The 22,515-nt window shown below is 52.3% G+C and overlaps 1 protein-coding gene across 1 annotated transcript in view; it reads left to right on the forward strand.

Moving 5' to 3' along the window:
* DGCR8 (DGCR8 microprocessor complex subunit) overlaps positions 1–21,588 on the forward strand; it is a 32,214-nt gene extending 10,626 nt beyond the window's left edge. Inside the window, exons 6-14 of the mRNA XM_073222976.1 lie at positions 388–585; positions 848–949; positions 1,659–1,757; positions 3,430–3,484; positions 16,077–16,199; positions 16,496–16,602; positions 17,713–17,840; positions 19,009–19,122; positions 20,093–21,588. Coding sequence (XP_073079077.1) covers positions 388–585; positions 848–949; positions 1,659–1,757; positions 3,430–3,484; positions 16,077–16,199; positions 16,496–16,602; positions 17,713–17,840; positions 19,009–19,122; positions 20,093–20,176 — 1,010 coding nt within the window. The 3' untranslated portion in view covers positions 20,177–21,588. The remainder of the gene's footprint in view (positions 1–387; positions 586–847; positions 950–1,658; positions 1,758–3,429; positions 3,485–16,076; positions 16,200–16,495; positions 16,603–17,712; positions 17,841–19,008; positions 19,123–20,092) is intronic.
* The last annotated feature ends 927 nt before the right edge of the window (positions 21,589–22,515 follow it).

Below are 22,515 nucleotides of genomic sequence, written 5' to 3' on the forward strand. Positions count from 1 at the left end.
GGCAGAGAGGCAGGCAGTGGGTACACATGCCTCAGTGGCTGTTGGCGGTCACATACCTGTTTTCATACAGGGACAAAGGCCCTAATGGCCGCTGGTGGTTTGATTTTGTTTTTCCTAAAGCTTCATTTTTCAATTTTTCTTCTTGCTCCAAGTGACCTAAAAGGACATCCCAGAAGTTTGTCCATAAGGGATCATCTGTCAGAATAACTTGAGCCCGCAGTGAAAGCACCTGGGTCTTGTCTTTCCTTGCCCTTCAAGAGGAACAGGGGAAGGGAGATGGTGTCCACGGCCTGCTCCGCGGGCAGCCCGTCACCGTGCTGCTCACTGGCCAGAGGAAACTCTTACATCGGGAATTAGTAACTTGGTTCTCTGGTAAACCCTGTACAGATCTGGAGGAATTTCGGAACTACTTGGAGAAGCGTTTTGACTTTGAGCAAGTCACTGTGAAGAAATTCAGGACTTGGGCTGAGCGGCGACAGTTCAACCGGGAAATGAAACGGAAACAGGCCGAATCCGAGAGGCCCATCCTGCCAGCCAATCAGAAGCTCATCACTCTTTCTGTACAAGATGCTCCCACAAAGAAAGGTGCATCGGGGCTTGGGTATTTCAACATTGGCAGACTGGTGACACTGTAGTTTTCCATTTGCTGTTCTCAGAATGTATGCTTAGCATGCGGGTTGTGCGTTTAATTCAGAGCTTACATTTGCCCTGCGAATGCAGGGGTCCACCACGCTCATGGTGGTGGGCCCCTAATTCAGTGGCTCGGTGCCTTGAGCAGGGCCAGGTCCTGTGCGCTGACTTGCAGTAGGTCCTCACGCAGTTGCTGAGACAGCCCTTCTCCTCACAGAGTTTGTCATAAACCCCAACGGGAAATCTGAGGTCTGCATCCTGCACGAGTACATGCAGCGTGTTCTCAAGGTCCGCCCCGTTTATAATTTCTTTGAATGTGGTAAGTTTGGTCTTCCCCATGTCAGTCCAAAAGAATCACGGACCTCTGTGGCCATGGCTGGGGAGGCGGGGGCTGACTAGCCCACTGTACTCCGGGAGAAACCAGAAGGGGGGCAAGAAGTGTGTCGTAGACTGGTGGTTCGCTTTCACACACCTGTGTCTGTCCGAGGGTGAATGCCTCCTCCCACCCTTTTGTCCATGTTCCCCTCTCCCTGCCTTCTGCCTGTCCCTTGGTCTGAGGAAGTGTGTCTTCAGGTGCCCCCAGGTGGATAGAGGGGCCTCGGGCCTGCACCTCCCACCGGCCGTCTTCTGTGGCCTTCTGCATCACAGCGTCATGAGAAGCCCTATGCTTCCTCTTGGAAGCCAGAGCGTAGGAGTCGCCTGTCATCAGTCTCGTTGTTTCTTTGCCTCCCTGCCCTGTGCGTCCCCATTTCCTCGCACACATTGGCCCCCATCCTGGGTGGCTCTGCCTCTGGCCTCCTGTTTGCCCCCCTCATGGTCCCTCGGTCCCCCGTTCCTCACAGCTTTCCTGGCAAGCTCTCTGCCTGCCTGTTGACTGGCCCTTGGCCCGTCTCCTCACTTCGGGGGCCCAGATCCCTGCCCTGCAGCAGCAGCCCCGACCCCCTGTCTGTTGGTGCAAGCACACTGTGTGCATGCAGGCTTTCAATGTCTTGGCAAGTGTGTTTTAAACCAGTCGTTTTAATTTTAAGAGAACCCAAGTGAGCCTTTTGGTGCCTCAGTGACCATTGATGGTGTGACCTATGGATCTGGAACTGCGAGCAGCAAAAAGCTGGCGAAGAACAAAGCTGGTAACGTGCCTGCTGCACGCCAGGGCCCGCATCTGCTCTTGGCAGCGGCCTCGGTGGGAGGGCTGTGGGTGGGGCAAATCGCGGCTGTATGAGTCACTTACTTTGATTTTAAAATCCTGTGCTCATTGGAAGAGATTCCAATAGAGGAAGTAAAACATGAGAAGTGAAAGCAGAGGTCTGTTCTCCACTAGTGGAAGCCGGGCTGGACTCTTGCCCTGGTCCTCGCCACTCAGGGCACTGTGTGCTGCAGACTGGTGGTCCGCTCTCACACACCTGTGCCCGTCTGAGGGTGAATGCCTCCTCCCACCCTTCTTTTCTCCATGTTCCCCATGTCCCACAGCGTATCTACACACGCTGAGCAAAATGTGGGCACATGCTAGTGGGTGAGACCCGGGCAGGCCTGTGTGCTGCGGTGCTGACGTTCGTGAGGACGGTTTCCTGAGCTGGGAAGACCCCAGATCTGGGACCGCCACTCATCGAATGCAGTGTGGCAGACTCGCCAGGGAAGCTTCAGTTTCCGGATTAAAATGCATGGCCACTGTGATCGCGCTCTTGCTGTTCACTTTCATGCCCAGCACCAGGAGTCACTGCATTCTTCTCTGGAGACTTGTGCCCCAGCCGCAGGGCACCTGGCGTCTCCCTGGGGGTGGACCGCGCTGCAGGGTGGGGGCTGGGCGTGCCCCAGGCCCTAGCCCACAGGTCTCTCTGAGGTTTCTACCATTGCCATGTTGTCTGCTCTGCCCTTCCCACAGTGTACGGTGTGTCAGTTTCATCACAGTCTGTCTGGGTGTTGGGGTTGGTTGAGTGTTTTTGCTTGTGTGACTCAGTTTCCCTTGGTGTAGCTCAGGACGGTTGCAGTGATGCATTACCGTGCTGCCCAGTGTGAGGCTGTGCTGGGCTCACACACTCCACCTGTTCTCCAGAAAGGCCTGCTGTCCATTTTAGAGGGATTTTGCCAAAAGACCTTCCAGCTTAACACGCTGGGTGTTCCAGAGAGGTCATGAAGCAGATGACTTGCAGAGAAGGGCCCAGTGTCGGGGCGGAAACATCCGGTGGCTGGGCCTGGCTGTGCTCCTCCCCATGTTCCTCTACCCAGACCCCAGCTCTTCTCTAGACTTCCACATTTGGTTGTCTTGCCAGCACTTACAGCCCTACAGAACCAGACTACACACACCCCTTTTCCCTCCTCCAGCGGGGAGACGCTGCTGTGTTCATTCGGGCCCTTGTGTGAAGCAGTGAGCCGCCCTGTGCTCTGTCCTGCGGCTGCTCTCTCTCGAATGTCTGTCCATCTGGCTGCTGTTCTCTGTCACACGCACAGCAGCCCACTCACCCTCAGTCCTTACTGCTCAGGCCAGGCCCTGCCAAGCCATTTGCTGCCCAGCACCAGGCGATTCCCCTGCAGTGTAGAGCTCCTCCTGTCCCTGGCCTGTCAGAGTATCTCAGCAGGAGGGCACGGGGCTCCAGGGGCTCCCGACGCTGCATGCGGCCTGGCCCTGCCCACTGTCCCCTTTCCTCAGGCTGTGCTCCGTTCTCTGCTGTCCCTGCCGCTGAAGGGCTGCTGCTCCCCTTGAGTCGCAGGGACCCTGACCTTGAGGAGGAGCCCGTCTGCAGCTCCTCTCAAGCCGGGAAGTGGGCCTGTCCGACCCTCACCCTTGGGGGTTTCTTTCCATAGCCCGAGCTACGCTGGAAATCCTCATCCCTGACTTTGTTAAACAGACCTCCGAGGAGTCCCTTAGTGTCCCTTAGTGTCGGCTGTGCTCAAGGACTTAGTCATCCAAGACCCAGGTGATTTTGTTTGTTCATATTTCATAAAAGAGGACAAGGGCAAATGGTTGTTAACCAAAGACAAGGGCAGTCATCACAGAAAGTGAGCAAGAGCTGATGGCCCCCCGACTGTGCCTGTCTTAGGTTGGTCCGGGGCCATACAGGGAAATGTAAAGTTGGTAAGTGAGAGAGAAGCCATATTGTTTGCAAAGGTTAGAGTCCTGTTGGTCTGGACTGCAGTCTCTTAGCGTCCCTTAGTGTCCCTTAGTGTCGGCTGTGCTCAAGGACTTAGTCATCCAAGACCCAGGTGATTTTGTTTGTTCATATTTCATAAAAGAGGACACTTGCTTCTCTTACACAAGGGGGCAAATGTCATTTTTATCAGGTGTTTGTCCCCTGTGTCCTGTCAGGGTGGTAAGAAGTCGTGTGTACACAATAAATGCATTCAGAAGCAAGTCAGCACTCGTAGATTCATGGTGGGAGTGAAACTTGGCGACAGGGTATACAAAAGTTAGATCCTTCTATCAACCATTTAAAACTACTTGTTAACCTTTTTTGTGTAAGTAAGAGTCTGTGGTTATCTGTAGCAAGGGCTTCTCAGACTCTGAGGAATACAGTCTTTTTTATAATAGTTTTATTAATACATATCTTATACACCATAAATTATACCCTTTTAAGCTCTGCAGCTTAGTGAATTTTTGTATTTCACAGTTGTAAAGCCATAACAGTGACGTAATTTTATCACTCCAAAAAGAAGTCATTTCCAATTCTCCTGTCCCTCTGCACCTCAGCCTCTGGCAACCGCTGCTTTACTTTCTGCCTCTGGATTTGCCAGTTCTGGATATTTTGTGTCAGTGGAATCATACGACATTGGTCCTTTGTGACAGGCCCCTTTACCATAGCTGTGTTAGCTGGAGGTTTTATCAGGTTGAGGAAGTTTCCTTCTATTTACTTCTACTCTTAATTTGCTGAGAGTTTTTGTCAGGAAAGGATGTTAGATTTTATTAAATGTTTTTTCTTCTGTTGAGATGAGCATGTGATTTTTGACTTTTACTTTACTAATATGGTGGTTAATTACATTGACTTGTGGGTGTTAAACCAACCTTGCATTTCTGAGATAAATCCACTTGGTCATGGCATATAATCATTTTTCTCTGTGGCTGAATTGGTTTGCTGGTGTTTGTTTAATGATGTTGCAATTGTTTGAGGCATACTAGTCTGTTTTCTTGTAATGCCTTTGTCTACCGTAGGTATTGGGGTAATACTGGCCTCGTAGAATGAGTTGGAAAGTGTTCTTTCCTTTTCTATTGTATGAAATGGTTTGTAAAACTTTAGTATTAATTTTTTAAACATTTGATTGAATTCACCAGTGAAACCATCTTAGGAGGTTATTTAAGTCTGATTCAGTCTTTTTTGCTGTTACACATCTGTTCAGATTTTCTGTTCCTTTTTGAGCCAGTTTTGGGACTTTGTGTCTTGCTAGGAATTTTTCCATTTGACGAGGTTGTCTCAATTCATTGGCGTACAGTTCATAGTATTTACTTATAATCCTTTTCATTTCAGTAAGACGATGACCTGCTTTCACTGCTGATTTTAGCAGTTTGAATCTCTCTTTTTTCTCTTGGACAGTCCAACTTAAGTTTTGGCAATGTTGATCTTTTCAGGTATCCAACTCATGGTTTTCTTCATTTTTTCATGTTGGTTTTTTACTATTCCATTTATTTCTGCTCTAGCCTTTATTATTTCCTTTCTTCTGTTAGCCTTGGGTTTAGTTTATTCTTTTTTAGTGTCTTAAGGTTAAGGTTGGTATCTGAGATCTTCGTTTCAAGTATGTAGTTTACAGCTCTGAGTTTTCTTCTGTTACTACTTTAACTGTATCCCATAAGCTTTAGTATGTTGTGTTTCTGTTTTCATTTATCTTGAAATATTTTCTGATTTCCCTTGTAATTCTGTAAGTCATTGCTTATTTTAGGAGTGTTCACTTTTCTTAATTTGTGAATTTCCCAAATTTCCTTGTTACTGATTTTTTTATTTAATTTCATTGTTGTTCAAAAACATAGGTTGTGTGATTTCAGTCAATCCTTTTAAATTTATTGGGGTTTGTTCTATGACCTAACGTGTTCTGTCCTGGACAGTGTTCTGTGTGCACCTGAAGAATGTAAGTGCTGCTGTTACTGGGCGAAGTGAACCAGACCCCTTTTAGGCCTTGTTGGTGGGCGGCATTTGTTGTCTTGTTAGCCTGGGGTCTTCTGCCCGCGTCTCCTGCCCATTATCAAGAGTGGGTATTGAAGTTTCCAACTCCTGCTGTCGAATGGTTTGCTTCTCCCTTCAGTTCTCTAGGTTTTGGCTTCATGTGTATTGGGCTGTTGTTAAGGGCGTGTCTGTGACACAGAAGTACACATCTTTGTGTTTGTCTTTGGTTTCTGGTGCAGAGATTCTAATATAATACAATGAATCAATACTTGTTTTTTGTCCCCCGTTCTTGAAATATTCCAGGCTGACAGAGGTGAAGGGAACATCTTCGGTTATTCTTCACACGCCCCTTTCATTCGCCCGAGTTCATGTTAATTAAGTGGGTGTGCCAGTTGCCAGGGGAACTGACCCCTGGGGTTAGAAGCTGAAGCTCTCAGTTCTCCCTTCCTCTGTCCTGCCCCCAGTGTCCAGGGAGGGGAGGGGTTACTGGAAACTGAGTTAACCACTGGCAGCCAGTTACCTGATCAGTCATACCTGTGTAGTAAAGACTCCATGAAAACCCCAACTGAAGGGGCTTCTGGGTTGGTGAATGCATTGAGGTGTGCTAGGGGTAGCATGCTGAGAGGGCATAGAAGCCCCGCACCCCCTCCCTTATATTGTGCCCTACGCATCTGTTGTATCTGGCTGGTCCTGAGTTACATCCTTCTGTAGTAAACCAGTGATCTGGGAAGTAAACTTTTTCTCAGTTCTGCAAGCTGTTCTAGCAAATCATTCAACCTAAGGAAGGGTTGCAGTAGCCTCTGCTGTATAGCTGCTTAGTGAGAAGCAGGGTGACAGCCAGACTTGGGATCAGTGTGAGAAGTGGCCACAGCAGTGTGGTGGGGCGGAGCCCATAGCCTGTGGGGTCTACTCCAACTCCTGGCAGTTAGCTCCAGAACTGCTGGGCTGGGAGTCCCACACAGGCGGTGTCAAAAGTGTTGAGAGAAGCAGTTTCTATTTGAATGTGTATCAAATATGTCACCTTGAGGAATGGGCCCTTCTGTCATTATAAAATATCCTTAATTTCCAGTAACGATTTTTGTCCCAGAGTCAATTTTATCTGATACAGTCACTCCTACTCTTAATCACTGTTCGCATCATGTGTCTTTCTGTCCTTGTAACGTATCTGTGTCTTTGAATCTAAACTCTGTCTCTTACAGGCAGCATATAGTTGAGTTTGGTTTTTACCCATTCTGTCAATCTTTGCATTTTGCTCAGAGGGCTTATTCAGTTTGAATTTAATGTAATTGGTAAAGTAGAAGTTATGTGTGCTGTTTTGCTATTTGTTTTATGTGTTTTTTTGTTTCTTATTTCCTCCATCACTGCCTTTGTAAAGTGTTACTTTCTAATGTACCATTTTAATTATCTTGCTTCTTTTATAATCATTGCTCTGTGTAGTTGTCTTTTAACTCAGGAGAGAAAAGAGTTATGAGGAAGTACATTTATATTGTCTCTGATTTACTGGTGGAGTCAGCGGTACGCCTACAGTGTCCTCGGTTTGTCGCATGGATTTGAGTCGTGGCCGATAGCATCCCTTCATTTCAGCCTGAAGACTCTTTTGTGTTCCTTAGAGGGCAGGTCGACTAGCAATGGATTCTCATAGTTTTTGTTTATCTGAAATACCTCCAGAAAAATCTCCATTTTTGAAGAATTCTTGACTGATAGTCTTGTTCTTAATAGTGGGAAATGTGCCTTCTGGCCTCTTAGGAATGCACGTCAGCCGTCACTCCTAACGGGTGCTCCACTGATAGTTGCTTCTCGAGGCTGTTGGGATCCTGTGCCTTCAGCAGAGATGTCTGGTGTAGGTTTCTTTGGTTTTCTTTTTGAAATTTGTTGAGTTTCTTTAATATGTAGATTAATGTTTTTTATCCTTGAGAAGTTTTAGCCATTATTTACCCAAATATTCTTCTTGCCCTTTTATTTCTCTCTCTCTTTCTGGGACTCCCATTATATATAAATTGGTAATTTCACGATAGCCCCACATGTCTATGAGGGTCTACTCTTTTTTCCTATTTTTTGTTGTTCTTCACACTGGATATTTTTGTTTGGCCTATCTTCAAGTTTGCTGATACTTCTGACTGCTTGAATCTGCTGCTGATTACTGCTAGTGAATTTCTCATAATCTAACTTACATTCTCTATTTGGTGAGTGTTGTTTTTTCATATATAGCAATATCATACTGATTATAGAGCAATAACAGTATTAACTCCTTTCGGGTTCCTGGACCCCATTCCATGTGTATCTGTGGGAGGGAGGGGTCTTCCCACACACAACACCAAGCAAGTCTCCAACGCCAGCAGGGAGTCCGAGGGACTCAACCCAATTCTGACGCCGTCTGCCCAGACCGGGCTACGGGCTCCGTCCTACAGGACTGCCCCCCACCGCCCACTCCAGACGCAGGTCCCAAGCCCCAGGCAGTTCTGCGCTTCTCTCCTACTGCCTGCAGACTGGAGGTTCCCACGACCTCCCCCTTAGGCTCCATTAATTTGCTAGGGCGGCTCACAGAGCTCAGGAAAACACTTAGTTTACCAGTTTAATAAAGGATACATGTTAACAGCCAGATGAAGAGATACACGGGGCGGGGTCCCGGATAAAGGGGCCTCTATCCTGGCAGAGGTTGGGGCCTGGCTCACAGCAGGTGAAGGGGTTCCGTTCCCGCAGCAGAGCAGCTCTCCCCAACTGAGCCGCGGATCCAAGGGAGCCATCAGCTCCTCCCAGGGGTTTGTGAGGCTTCTTTGCACAGTCATGATTGACTAAATCAATGGCCAATGGCTGACCCAGCCTCCAGCCCCGCCCCCCGGGGGGTCCAGAAGTCTCTGGTTAACATGACAAGGCTCTCGAGTCCCCTCTGAGACTGCGGTGTCTTCAGGAGCTGGGGGTGACGACCGGAGACGCCTGGGAAACGTGTGTGTGCCATCTGGGCGACCCCATACATGTTTGTTGTGACTCATTATTCCTCAGAGATGGTTTGTGTTGACTGCCTTTTTTCCCCATGAATGGTTTATACATTTCTGTTTCATGTCTTGTAATTTCTTTTGTTGAAACTGGGACATTTAAAATAATGTAACTGGCAGCTGTGGATGTCAGATTGCCTCCCCTTCCCAAGACTGGTTCGGGCTGTTCCTTTTTGCTGTCTGTTTGATGGCTGTTAGTTTGTTAGGACTGGTAACAGAGTATCACAAACTGGATGGGGTGACTTAAACAACAGATTTATTGCCTCAAGTTCTGGAGGCTAATCCTATAAAATCAAGGTGTCTGCCGATTGATTCTGAGCGGGGGCTGTGAGGGAAGGTTCTCTTCCAGGCTTTTTCCTTCATTTGGAGATGACTGTCTTCATATTCACTTAGTTTTCTTTTGTATGTGTGTTTATCTCCAGATTTCCTCTTTGTAAGGACACCGGTCAAATGGGATTGGGGCCCATCCTAGTGACTTCATTTTAACACGATTACGTCTGTAAGGACCTGTCTTTAAAATGGCATTCTGAGCTGCTGGGGGTTAGGACTTCAGCATATGAGTTGAGGGGTTATAGGGAGGTACGTAATTCAACTCAGCTAATATGACTTTCCTAGACTAGTTTTGTAAAGTTAGGTCAGATTTCCTGACCTGAACCAGTAAGTCTCCCACCTTGGCCGGAGGCTCTGTGTGGGTGTTGGGTCACCTTTGGGACTCTAGTAGTTGATGACTTTGTCTTAGCTTTTCCTTCGAACTTGCACAAAGCTTCTGAATCAACTAGGGCCTTCTCAGGTTTTTCCTGGGCTGTCTAGCGCCCAGACATGTTGGAGCTTTTCAGAGTCCCCTGCAGGCATCTCATTCTCCAGCTTTTAGTGTTTTTTGACCTGTCTCTTGCTAGCCAGCTGATCTCCCAGCCTTAGGCAACCACAATGTGGAACGGTTGCTGCTGATTATTTTTGACTTATTTCCTGTGGAATTGGGCTATTTTCACTGAGTTAGCTGAGTTGAATCAAAGAAAGACAAGTCCTACAATGGGGCTCTTCTATACAGCTGCCCGCTGAGCCAGATAATGATGGTTTTCTGGGGTTGGGGTGCTGGGGATCCATGCCACCTTCTTCAGTGACTGTGAGGCAGCTGGTTCCCAGGTCTGCTAACCCAGAAACTGGGAAGAGGAGGGTGGGATGAACCAAGTTAAAACACCACAGAGCTTATTATTCCTACCAAGATTAGCTATTTTTCTTGAATAAATCTCAGATTGTTGTCTTAATTTCCAGAATTCTAAAAAGTTGATTGACAGTTTTAGTCAGTGTCCTTACTTCTGTGGAGGAGCAAATTTTGGAAGTCCTTTATTCTGTCACTCCAGAAGTAATTCAGGGTGCATTTTAAAAGTTTTTCTGGTGTTTATTGGACAGATACTATTATAAATATGGTAAAATGCCCATGACAGTGTTAGATCACACTGAAGTCTCTCATGTTTTCTGTCATGGACTGACACAGATCGCAGCCTCCACTCAGAGCAGACAATCTCCAAAGGACAAGCTTTTTCCTTAGTGAGCCAGTTGTGGAAGGATGGTGCTGAGGGTAGTTTCCAAGGCACTTTGGAAGAACCCCTTGCCCAGACCCCCACCTGCAGCCCACCAAGACTCTTAACGATGGTGCCTGGTTGCATGGGTTTCTCTGACCCCCCTTCCTGACTGGCAGCCCTGTCCGTCCAGTTATGCAGGGCAGCAGAAACAGGAAGGGGTGACATGGTCTGGCCCTGGGAGAGGCCTGGGCCCGGGCAGGTGGCAGCGGGGCATGACTTCCACAGCCAGGGCTGGAGGGCATGGCTTTGCTTTGGCACCGCAGTTGATCTGAGCAGGCTCTGCCGCTGACTCCTGGGGTTAGGGAGTATCACCTGTCTGAGCTTGAAGGACCCACATCCCGCTTGGCTGTGCATATCATTGTGGCAAAGTTTAAGTAAGTCAGGATTGGTATGAGAATTTTTTGACATGTTGAGGTGATAGAAAAGTCTCCAAAGTTAGCAGAGCAGGGTTGGGGTGCCTGGTTCTATCATGATGTCCCGGCTAGTCTCCATCAAGTGGTGTGACCTCAGAAATACCAGCATCCTGTTCCATTGGTTGTTGAATGAATAAACAGTTCGGTCCATTTTTTAATCAGTGTGCAAGTCCGTGCTTGCTCTTGCTCTGTTTTCCTCTGTGTTGGGCACCACCGCAATTCCCCAAGCAGAGGCCGCCTAGGTCTGCTGTGGCCAGCACAGGGAACCAGGGCACCGACTTCCGCAGCCTAAGCAGGATGTGGGAGGCCGGGGGTGTTGCAGAATGGCCTGTGCTCCCTGCTAGCCTGATACCCACTTAGGTCCAGCCAGCGCTTTTCCTGTAGCTCTGGCCCAGCTGCCCTTTGCCATCCCCCTGCTGTATGTGGCCTTGTCACGTGTGGCTATGTGGTGGGATACACCCTAGAGGGCAGCAGCTTGCCCCAAGCCACACCATCCACCTATTATTACATCACAGGTGGTGAGGGGACCCTTCTGTGGTTAACTGTATGGAGCCGCCTCTCTGTGTGCGTGCATGGTGGTGCCACTGACCAGCTAGTGGTCTTTATGCTCAGTTGTCTGTCATCCTCCACCTTTCTTTTTCCTTTATTGCTCTTCACAGGGTCACTGTCGGGAGGCTTTCACATCAGTGCCTCTGGTGAGGCATTCAGTGACAGAGATTGCAGGTTTCTGGAAGCTGTGCCTTAGCAGGCCGATGCTGCTGTGCACCTGTGGTGCACCCTTCTTGCACATAGACAGATGGCCAATGACGTGTGTGGTTGGAGATGCTGCCTGCTGGCCAGTAGTGGGGTTCAGGTTCTCACCATGTGCTCAGGGGCTGTTCTGGAAAGTGACAGATTTTCCCAGAAATCACATCAGAAAGGAGCCTGAGAAAGAAGAGATTTCTCCAGGTGGAGAAGGGCATGTGGGCGGAGTGCCACATGGGCAGCATCAGAGGGCTTGGAATCCAGGCAAAAGTGCCTTTGTGCACATGGAAAGTTCTTTTCCATGACAGTCCTCCAGTTTTCTGACACCACCTAGATGTCCACACTCAGCTTAATTCTTACACTGCATGGAGTCGGCTCAGATCCCACAGGCTAAAGGGCTCGGTCCTGCGAGACTGTGTCTGCTTCAGACACCAGCCACAAATGGAGTGTCCAGGCCACCCACACCCTGCCTTGCCAACTCCAGATTAAGGGGTTCCAGTGACCTCCTTCAGGCTCGATACTTTGACAGATGGCTCCCAGAGCTCAGGAAAACCATGTGTACTGGCTTACTTAGGAAGGACGGTTTGCTGGTTTTCAGGCAGATGAGGAAGCACCTGATGAGGTATTAGGTCTTTCTGGTGGCCAGTCCCTTCTGAGGCTATCTAGGGACCCATGCTGAGCCACCTCCTTAGCCTGAATTCAGGTTCAGCCTAGAGGGGCTCAGGAGCTCTGCCAGGAGCTGGACGCAGTGACCAAGTTCACCCTGCATGCTTTTGGGTGTGCGCTTTTCCTGCCTCTCGTTTAATTGGATGGTGTGCGCACACACATTCTGTGTCTTTCCCATTTTAAATCTGTCAGAAGGGGAGGTATCTTGTCTGTCAGACCGGGTCTTAGCTCAGCACTCCCCTGATGACTGGAATGGCCGTCCCGCCGTGCGACGGCTGTGAGTCACGGGTCCTGCCGGCAGTGGCGGCCCTTCCCTGTGGGGCCCGAGGGGCAGTACACCTGAGCTCAGGCTGAGGCACTGTCCCCTCCCTGCTTGGAACGGGGGACAGTGGGATGCCTGGGCGGGCCGAGTGGGCCCTGCACTCTAGAAGCTGTTGCTGTGGGATGGTGTCTGTGAGCCGTGATGGCCCAACGTCCACATGCCAGGTGGCTGGGTGCAGAACACCCAGAGCGCAAGAGCTGACGGGAGGCAGGATCAGGGCGGAGCATGTCCAGTGTTGATTAAAAAGAGAAGCAGGTGACCAGGTCCCTTTCACAGGACCAGGGCGATTTCTTCTCGGTAGTTAGTGCTTTTAGGTAGCTGTTGCTGGATGATTCCTGGTCATTCTAAAACTTAGGTGTTAGAGACGGGGTTTTTTTCCAGCTTATTTTTTAATTACATAGAGTTAAGTTTTGGTTTTTGGTGTAGTACTGTGAGTTTTGAGGTGTACGTAGATTTGTCATGTAACCGACAGCACAGTCAAGACACAGAACATTTTCAAATGTTCTTCCCTCCCTGTTTCTCTGGAACTGCCCCTTTATAGTCAAAAGTCCCCCCACCTGTGACCCCTGGTGGGCACCTAACTATCCCTGTAGGTTATCCAAGTCCCGAATGTTGTATCAGTGGGGTCACAGGGTAGGTAGCTTTAGAACCAGGTTCCAAGTCCACAAGCAGTGCATGTGGGATTCATCTGCATTGGCACCTGGGCTGTGGGCGGGCCGTGTCTACTGGAAGGCTGGCTTGGTGTGTTCCTCCTTCTCACTCGAGGGGCACTGGGCACATTTCAAATCTGGGAGATGAGCAATAGGCTGCCACGGGGCTGTGGTGGCAGTGTGGTAGACAGTGCGGTAGACAGTGCCTGTGGTGGGCTCACTGGGCTGCACAGGAGGCGTTTGTTTAACTAGAATTATCTTCTCGCCTTTGGCAGGAGCCAGGTGGCCGTGGCCATGTGTGTGAGGGCCTGTGTCTGGACAGTCTCTTCTGTCATCCGTGTATCTGTCCTTCCGCCAGGTCACCGTCCTGATGCCTTGAAATCAGATAGTGTAAAACCTCCAACTTTGTTCTCCTTTTCAAAAGCACTTTGTTACCCTAGCTCCTTTACCTTTCCATGGAGGTTTTAGAAGCAGTTAAGTCATCTATAAAAAATTCGACTAGGATTTTGATTGAAATCTGTAGATGAAGTTGGAGAGAACTGACACCCTAATAATACTGAATTTTTAATGTGCAGATGTAGCGCTTCTCCATTACCGAGGTCCTTGCTGTCACTGGTGTTTGGCTGTGTTGAGCACATGGGCCCTGCACACACTTCACTAGTCACTGGACCTCAGTGTTTCTCGTTCCAGTGCTGTTGTGAGTAGGGCTTCAGTTCCAGTTCTGACTGTTGAGCGCTAAGTATATAGAGCTACAGTTTGTTTGTATAGTGACCTTGTGTCTTGTGGCTTTGCTAAAAACTCATTTATTAGTTGTAACGGCTTTTCTGTCGATTTCTTTGTAATTTCTGTGTGCAGGATTGGATTGGCTGTGATTAGAGGAGGCTGGGCTTCTTGCTTCCCAGTCCAGATGTGCCTTTTATTTCTCTATCTTCTCTGGCTAGAACTCCAGCACTATGCCGAGTGGCAGTGGAATGAGCGCATCTTGTCCCTTCCCTGGCTGTGGGGAGGCACCTCACCTGTCCCCACTGAGTGTGGGGCTTGTTGTCAGGTTTTGTTGGGGCTTTTTGTTGGCTTGAGGGAGGATGCTTCTTTTCCTGGTCTGCTGACTTTTTATCATAAAGGCCATTGGATTTTGTCAAGTGTCCTTTCTGTATCTATTGACATGAGATGTTTTTCTTTAATTTGTTAATATACTGAATTAGGTTGATTAATTTTTTAAAAAACACCTCCCCAGTCAAGTCCTCCTTAGACACCAGTGTCCCCTCCTCCATATGTCCGTGGTTGTTCAGTTTGCTGATGCTCTGTTCTCGCCCTGTGTTCATGAGGGGCATCGGCCTGTGGTGTTCCCGTGTGTCTTCGGGGTCACATCAGAGCCTTGCTAGCAGTTGCCCGTCCTCTGGAGGTGAAGAGAGTCAGTATCATCTCTCCCGTGCATGTGTGGAGTTGTCTCTGGGGTAGCCGTGTGCCCTAGAGCTCCCTCTGGGGACAGTTTCCTGAGTAGGGAGATCCGGGGAGTTTGCATTTCTCACAGAATTGTTGCGTTTTATCTAGCTTCTGGAATTCACCGATGCTGGGCTGTCTGATGCTCCCTCTCAGCACCGCAGCGCCTGCTGGGCAGTGATCCCCCAGACTTCTGTACTGCGGTCAGTGGGTCACTTCCGCCCTTTGTGCTCTTGAGCTTCAGGCCTCACGTGCCCTGACAGGCTTAACCGTTCGTGACATGCCGTGGCCACTAGGCATTGGCCTTTCCCAGAGGCTGCTGGGTGCCTTTGGGCTTCTAAGCATGAGTTCTTCCCGTGTGTTGGGGGTCCTCTGCTTTGTCAGGGGGAATCCTGGAGCTGTGGTGAGTGCAGGTCCTCCTCCACTTGCCTGCAGGCCACAGCCTCCATGTGGCTGCCAGTTGTTGTGTGTCCTCACAGGCTGAGTGTGAGCCAGCCATTGAGGATGGCCTGGGGCCGGGTGTTTTGGGGGAAGCTGCCCCTCACTGAGGTGGTGCTTGGGAGTGGACATGTCTTACGGGACCTGGTGGAAGATAATGACCAAATAGAGCAGGTTCTTCGCTCTCGCTGGAAGCAGCACCTTTCCTCCTCACGGAAGCGGGTGGAGGAGAGGGCCCTGCCGCCCAGGCCAGTACTGTGGGCCTTCTGAGGAGTGGAGGTGGGCGTGGAGCTACGGGGCCCAGGGCAGCCTGGGCCGCCGGAGCCCAGGAGATCCGAGCAAGGACCTGCCTCTCGCGGCTTCACAGAGCATGGGGCCCTGCTGACACCTTCATTTCGGACTTCTGGCTCCAGAATTGTTGAGAAGTAAGCTTCTGTTTTGAGCCACCCTATGGTAGTCTGTCAGGGCAGCCTCGGGAGACTTAATACAGCCGCACCCGGGGAGGGGGCCAGACCGCGTCCTTCGTTCTCCAGGGCGGCTCCACAGAGGCCCAGGGCCGCTTGGGGTCAGAGCCGCCCCCGCCCCCTGGGTTGTGCCTGCCGTTGTTGCACAGAGCTTCCCTCTTCCCCGAAAATGGTTCAGTGGGTGGTTGCCCATCGACCTTTCTGCTCTCTGGTCACAGGACTTGGTGGTCTCAGAGCCAGGGCGACTTGGAGCTGGAAGGGAGCCAGGCCAGGCCCTCCCAGCCCCCCGGGGTTAGTCTCTGCAGGAGCTTCAGCCTTCAGGGAGCTTGGCCTCTGCCACACGGAGCGTTGCTGTCCGGCTTACCTTCTCCCTTCTGTTATCTCTCTTACGATCTTCAAGTTTTTCTCCTCAGGTTTATCTTTAGATTTTTGACTAATTTGCCAGACTCGGGTTCAGAAGAGTCTCATGCTCGCCAGCTGTGCAGAGTGGTGCTGCGCGCTCTTCGTCCACGTCTCAGAGGGCACTGGGATAGGCGGGGGCTGGGCGGCGTGCTCTGTGAGGGGGTGAAGAGGACCAGAAGCTTCTGGGGGGAAGCAGACAGCCCGGGAGCAGCTCCGTGAGGCGGGCACACTTGGTCTGGCTTTTCAGGAGCGGTCGCTCTGTCTTTCAGTATTTTAACCACATCAGTATCGAGGACTCACGAGTCTATGAGCTGACCAGCAAGGCCGGACTGTTGTCTCCCTATCAGATCCTCCACGAGTGCCTTAAAAGGTAGGCTGGGGCTCTTCCCCTGCTAAGTCAGGTGGCGGGGGCCTCCCTCGGGGGGTCCTGGCTCCAGGGGTGATGCTAGAGGCCGAGCATGTGAGCCTACCCCCTGGGCACCACAGCCCCTCATGCCTGGCACTCAGCGTCCATGGGATCGGAGGGGGGTCCTTGGAGAATCCCCTCCAGCTGAGCAGCAGTTTGGGGAAAGGCTGCCATGTCTCAGCGTCTTCAGAGGGCTTTCTGGAAGCAGCCATTTCGTCCTCCTCAGCTGATGGCCCCCGTTGTCCGTGTCTCTCCTAAAGGAACCATGGGATGGGTGACACAGCCATCAAGTTTGAAGTGGTTCCTGGTAAAAACCAGAAGAGCGAATATGTCATGGCGTGCGGCAAACACACAGTGCGCGGCTGGTGTAAGGACCGCCTCCCTCCTGCCGTCCCCTCGCTCTGACACGCCTGGGGGTTCGGTCCTGCTCTCTGACCTCTGGGAGCCTTAGGCTTTTGTGCTGTGGTCCTTGGCTACTGCACTGGCCTAGCTCCCAGGCTCTGCATGTGGCTGATGCCTGTGGTGTGTCCACTAGCCTCTCCTTTTGGGAGCTGGGGCCCAGTCGGCCTGAGGATCCTGGGGTGGTTCTCCTGCCTTCAGGGCTCGGGCTGGTCACGTGGGCTAGGCCGGGTGCCCCCCTCCTGCCACCACTGCGCCTGTCCAGCCCTCAGTGCCTGTGGTAAGTGGAGGAGCATCCCCAACACGGCAGCAGGCCCGCCTGCTGCGTGGCACACCCACTGCTGCCTCTGGTGTGTGTGCATCGCCCGCGCTCTTTACTGAATTCAGTATTTGAAGTACCCACTTTAAAAAAAATGTGACTTTATTTTAGAAGATAATTTTGTGTAACTACTATAAACACAAAACCAGTGCTGTGTAAATAAGAAGGTGATGTTGGCCCTGGCGCATTGCAGAACCGCATCCAGACCTGGGTGTGCCCCGTGGCCACAGACACCGGTCCCCACCGAGATGCCTTCCTGGGCAGGTGCGCGGGGCCACAGACCCGTTGTCCAAGCTGGAGACCCTGTGGGATGTGTGGCAGCCCTTGGCCCTGGGCTAGAGCTATGTTCTAGAAGTTGCTGCTCCCTAGACCCACTCTGCGCCTGCCCTGCCTTTCTGCCAGGGATCCACTAATCCTATGCGCGCACACCCCCTGGAAACTCTCCTAGGCGTCTGGTGAAGCCCCCTCCCTCGTGTGTGCCCCCAAAAGCCCCAGGCCTGAGCAGCATCGTTGCTGCCGTTGCTGCTTGTCTGTGTGACGAGAATGTGGGGTTGTGGTGGGAGGGAGGCCTCTTAAGCTGTGACCTGAGGCCCATCCTGACCTTCTAGAGCCTCTGGGGGGTCTTCTGAACAGCAGGGTCAGGGTGGACCTGGCCTCAGGGCAGTGAGGCTCTGGTGCCAGTGCAGGGAGTGCTTGCCACCCCCACCGATAGCACCAGCTCTGGGCTGGGTGTTCGAGGCTTCCTCTCCCTGTTCACAGGTAAGAATAAGAGAGTCGGGAAGCAGTTAGCCTCTCAGAAAATCCTTCAGCTGTTGCACCCTCATGTCAAGAACTGGGGGTCCTTACTGCGCATGTATGGCCGGGAAAGCAGCAAGATGGTCAAACAGGTAACCGGACCACTCCATAGGCCGGTCCATGTTGGAAGGGGCTGGAGCGCCACTGCCTGGCAGGAGACATGCATGGTGAGAGCCACCAGCCCCAGTGCAAGCAAGGCCTGGGAGCAGAGGGAACTCACGGCCCCTCCGCAGCTGTGAACACGCAGGCTCCCGTAAACTAAACAGTATGTTGGCTGTTTTGTTTCTGTTGTTGTGCCAACATCTCGAGATTTAAACCAGTACCCTCAGGTTTTCGTGCTTTGTGGGGTGAAGGGAAGTGGTAGGAGTGAGTTTTTTGTTTTTCACTTTTCCCCTGACGTTCATGGAAATGGTCTGCGTTATCGAGACCCCAGTAAGTGAAGGGATAGTTGTTGTGGAGGCTGGGGACTGCACATGCTGACCCAAGGGCCATGCCATGAAGCCTCAGGCCATCCCTGAGCCGGACATGCTGGGGTGAGGGAAGTAACACTGGGCCCCCAAAGAGCTTAGAGGAATCCCAGATTCTGTCATTGAGAAAATTTGAGTACAGTGCAGGCGAAGCTTCTTTCTGCCTTTATGTATGTGCTTTACTTCTGTGCATTGTCTCGGGCTCAGATGGCCGGAGGGAAGGTCCACTTTGGTCCCTGATGGAACGAGGGCTCCAGTCCAGGCCCAGCTACAGCCGCACCCACTTTTGCAGGACAGGTGGAGTCTGGCAGCCCAAGGCACAGGAGGCATCCTCAGAGATGGCCTCAAGGCAGGAAGGGCCTTGGGCAGCTTGTTCTGCTGTGCAAGTCACCGCCCAGGGAGGGCTCAGCATCGGGGGCTGATGAATGCCCATGCCTGTGCCATCCCTGTTGGCCAAGGCCATCCTGGCCACTCCAGTCTGAGGGCTCTGGGCACAGTGAGTGGCCCACTGATGACCACATCAGGGCTGAATCCACCTGCACTTGTGTCCGGGGCTGCAGTGGAGACAGCTGGGTGCCGGGGGGCCTTTGCCCTGTGAAGGGAGGAGGCCGTGGCTCTGCCTGCTGAGAATGAGGGGTGTATCCAGGCGAGCTGCCGTGCCTGCTGCTGTGTCACCCTGCCAGGCACAGGCCAAGGGAGGGGCAGCTAGTGTGGCGACTTGCAGTGCTGGCTCCCGGCCGCGGTGCACCTGCGAGGCCCGGGCGGCCCTGAGGGCAGGCGTTCTGCTCCCCAGGAGACCTCCGACAAGAGCGTGGTGGAGCTGCAGCAGTATGCCAGGAAGAACAAGCCGAACCTGCACATCCTGAGCAAGCTGCAGGAGGAGATGAGGAGGCTGGCCGCGGAGAGGGTGCGTGTTGGCCGTGCCTCTGGGCCCTCTGCCCTTGCCCCGCGGGAGGAGGGAGCCCCAAGCTGCGGCCACACTGGCAGCCGGAGGGGAAAGACAGCACCCAGGAACCTGTCACTGCAACCTCATGCCGAGGCCGCATTCAGGCACCCGGAAAGCCCGCTTTCCCAGCAGACTCTCGGCTTAAATTCAACTTGCTTTTCCTTGAGTTTCGTCATTCATGACACTTGCATCAGATCACTGTTTTGAGTGGAGAGCTTGCAGCCCTGGCCTGTGGTTTTGAAGGGCCCAGCCTCTTGTGTGCTGACCCTGGGTTTCCACTTGATGCTGGCCGTTGGAAGGCAGGGATGGTGCACTGCCCGGGACCCCTCAGTCAGGGTTCTTGGCAGGACAGACTGCCGTCCTGGACCCCTTCCTCCTCAGGTGGTTGGCAGTTCTGTGAGGAGGGATGTGTGGTTCACAGAAAGTGAAACCAGGGTAGGGCTCAGTTCCGGTGAAGCTTCCTGCAGCAACCCACCTAAGGTGCTTCTGGGCTAGGACCTTCTTCAGCTGAGGTATTAGCCTGAGCCCGTATAAAACTCTCTGAGAGGGAGGCGTCAGCTATCTCTAGCCGATCTGATTCAGGAGATGCGTTGCTCCTGTCCTGGGTTGGGGTGGGGAGCACCACCCAAGTGGCTTGTCCCTGGTGGTGTGACCTCACCTCTGGGTATGCGTCCTGATGGCCAGGGAATGGCATGTGGTGCTCTGCGATGGTGTCCAGGAAGACCCTCCCACCCTGCCTCCCACCAGCCTACTCTTCAGGCCCTGCCCACCCTCCCAGCCTGGCTTCTTGAGCCACAGGTGCCCTCGTACTCCACAGGCTGCTTGACAGTGGTCTGCTGGGCTCACCCCTGCCCTCCTGTCCCACTTGGGAGCCTCTTGCCTGAGGTTGCACATTCCCACATCATCTAATCCCTGACCTTTGTTCTTCCAGGAGGAGACACGGAAGAAGCCCAAGATGTCCATCATGGCGTCTGCCCAGCCCGGCGGCGAGCCTTTGTGCACCGTGGACGTGTGAGGGGGTGGCGGGGCTGGGCATGAGGACGCCACTGTCTGCAGCCTCGGGCCTCTGATCTGAGCTCCTCCCCTGCAGCCTCCTGTCGGAGGGCTGGGGCCAGAGGGGTGGGGCTCCAGTGCATGGGGACAGCTCTTCTTGGGGGCTGCCCACAGGTCCAAGTGGATGTGTGCAAGGACGGCCTCAGCCCTGCCACACAGGTGAAGCCAAGCACTTGGGGTTGGCTGTGGACCTCTGCTTGTGCAGCCTCGCTGCAGACTGATTTTATGAAGGTTTCCATGAATTTTAGTACACAATGTGCACAGATGAGAAGTGACAGCTGGATGACAGATGACACAAGACGGTGTCCTTGGTGCCCTGTGCCCAGGGCTGCTGTGGGCCACTACTAACTTGGGCAGAAGGTGCACGCTGGCACTCTGGCCTCCCTCCTGTTTTCCCTATTCTCTGAAAAGGTTCCAGCAGTTAGGAAGGAGTGTTTCAGACTTGTTTATTTAAAATAGACACAATTTTAGCATCAGAACTTCTTTCAGAGATTGTAGGCAATCCATCAAGGTCATTCTCCAGCCTTGAAACACTTGGCCAGCGTATGAATTCCACCAGGGCCCACCTGTGCGTGCCCTGGCCCTGGCTGAAGTGCGTCCGTTTTTCTGAGAGTCTTAATGCCCTAAAGGTGTACCTTGGACACCGAGGCCTCTCACCTCTGCTGGCCTCTGGCAACTTTTTATTCAGGATTTTTGCACAGTCAAGTCCATCTGTTCCCCCATCAATTTTTAAAGCTTTTATGGTATTTTAGCATTTGGAAAGAAACTTTTTCAGTGAGAGTAGAAGATAGATTTGGGATCATGTAGCAGATATAAATAATTAATGCATTTTAGCATGTGGACTTATTTGAAAAGAGGAAATGAGGACCTTCAGTGCAATCCATTCTTGATCACGAACTGGCACGTCTCTGGAGCTGGCATGAGCACATGGGCAGCCCCCCGACAACAGCCCCACTGGATTTCAAGGGCAGCCACCTTGCACAGCTAGACCTGATGACCGGCTCACTCCTCTGACTAGTGGTCTGTACTCCCCAAATGGCCCCTGGGACAGGTGGAGGGAGGGTAGACATGGTCCTGCCCGGGGCCCCAGGGGACAGCGTGTGCCTGGGGCCTTGGGTTCCCAAGGGCAGGATGGTGGTGCTTGGCCGCTGGCTCCCCGCCCCAGTGCCTGTTCAGTGCTGCACAGCTGGACACAAGGGCATGGCACTGGGCTGTGCCGTCATGTCCCGTGGGTGGTGCTGATGGTGCCTGCTTTCAGAAAGACGGTGTCAGTCTAGCGGGCTGCCCACAGTGTATCCCCTCCTCACCACCTGTGACCAAGGTTGGCTTCTGTTGACCTTTATAAAACTCACACATCAAATTGCTGTAATTAGATACTTGCTTCTGTCTTGCTTCCTGTCTGCAGCTGTGAGTAGTCATTTGACGTGACTTTGCCCTTAAAGTAGCCAGGTGTGCACTGTGAACCAAAGTTTCATGCACATGTGTTACTGGAGGTGGGTGGGCCTCATGGTCCTCCTTCCTCTGTCCCATGTGGGTGAGTGTTGTGCACACAGCCATGTACAGGGGCAGAGAGCAGGGAGAGCCTGTGCCGCCACTACAGCCCTTGTCCTTTGCGTCCCAGGTCAGGGATGGGCAGGGGCTGGGAGGGTGATGAACCTCAACTGAACACATAAAGAGAAATGGTCCAAAAGGGAGTGCCTGGTGTGTGTTTCATGGCTGTGGGAAGCTGTGGATGTGGGCACAGCAGCCAGAGCCCCTCCTGGAGCTGCCCCCCTCACCAGGCAGGGTGTGTCTGGACCCAGCCCCTGGTCCCTTCTGTGGCCACCAGGACGGCGCCTCCCTCCAGGGTTTAGAGCCGGTCTGGGGACGGAACGAGGCTGAGATGCAGGGGAAGCTGGGGCTGGGCCAAGCCCAGGGCTGGGTTGGGGGGCCTCTCCACCCCAGGCACACAGTTGGCTGTGAGGTCTGCATCTCCGCTGCTCAGAGCAGAATAAAAGCAGATGTTCAGTCCCACAGAAGCTCTGCCGTGACCACCAGCCATGTAGAAGCTGGGAGAGCTGCCCTGACCCCAGAGTGAGTACTGGCCATGCCTAGAGCAGGTGGGGTGCTAAGCAGGATCCAGAGGTCAGACTTGGACGTGTCCTGGTGTGGGTGGGGCCTGAGGTGCCCTCCTCCTGGTGCTGCCCCCTTGACCTACAGCACGGAGCAGTGAGTCCCGGTGCCAAAGCTCAGTTCTTGCCACAGAAACACTGGTGGTTTGCCAACTGTTTATTCTGGCCCAGCTGATCTAAAAAGAATGGG

The sequence above is a fragment of the Manis javanica genome, chromosome 15, assembly GCF_040802235.1.
Source record: "Manis javanica isolate MJ-LG chromosome 15, MJ_LKY, whole genome shotgun sequence".
In the NCBI taxonomy this organism is placed as follows: domain Eukaryota; kingdom Metazoa; phylum Chordata; class Mammalia; order Pholidota; family Manidae; genus Manis; species Manis javanica.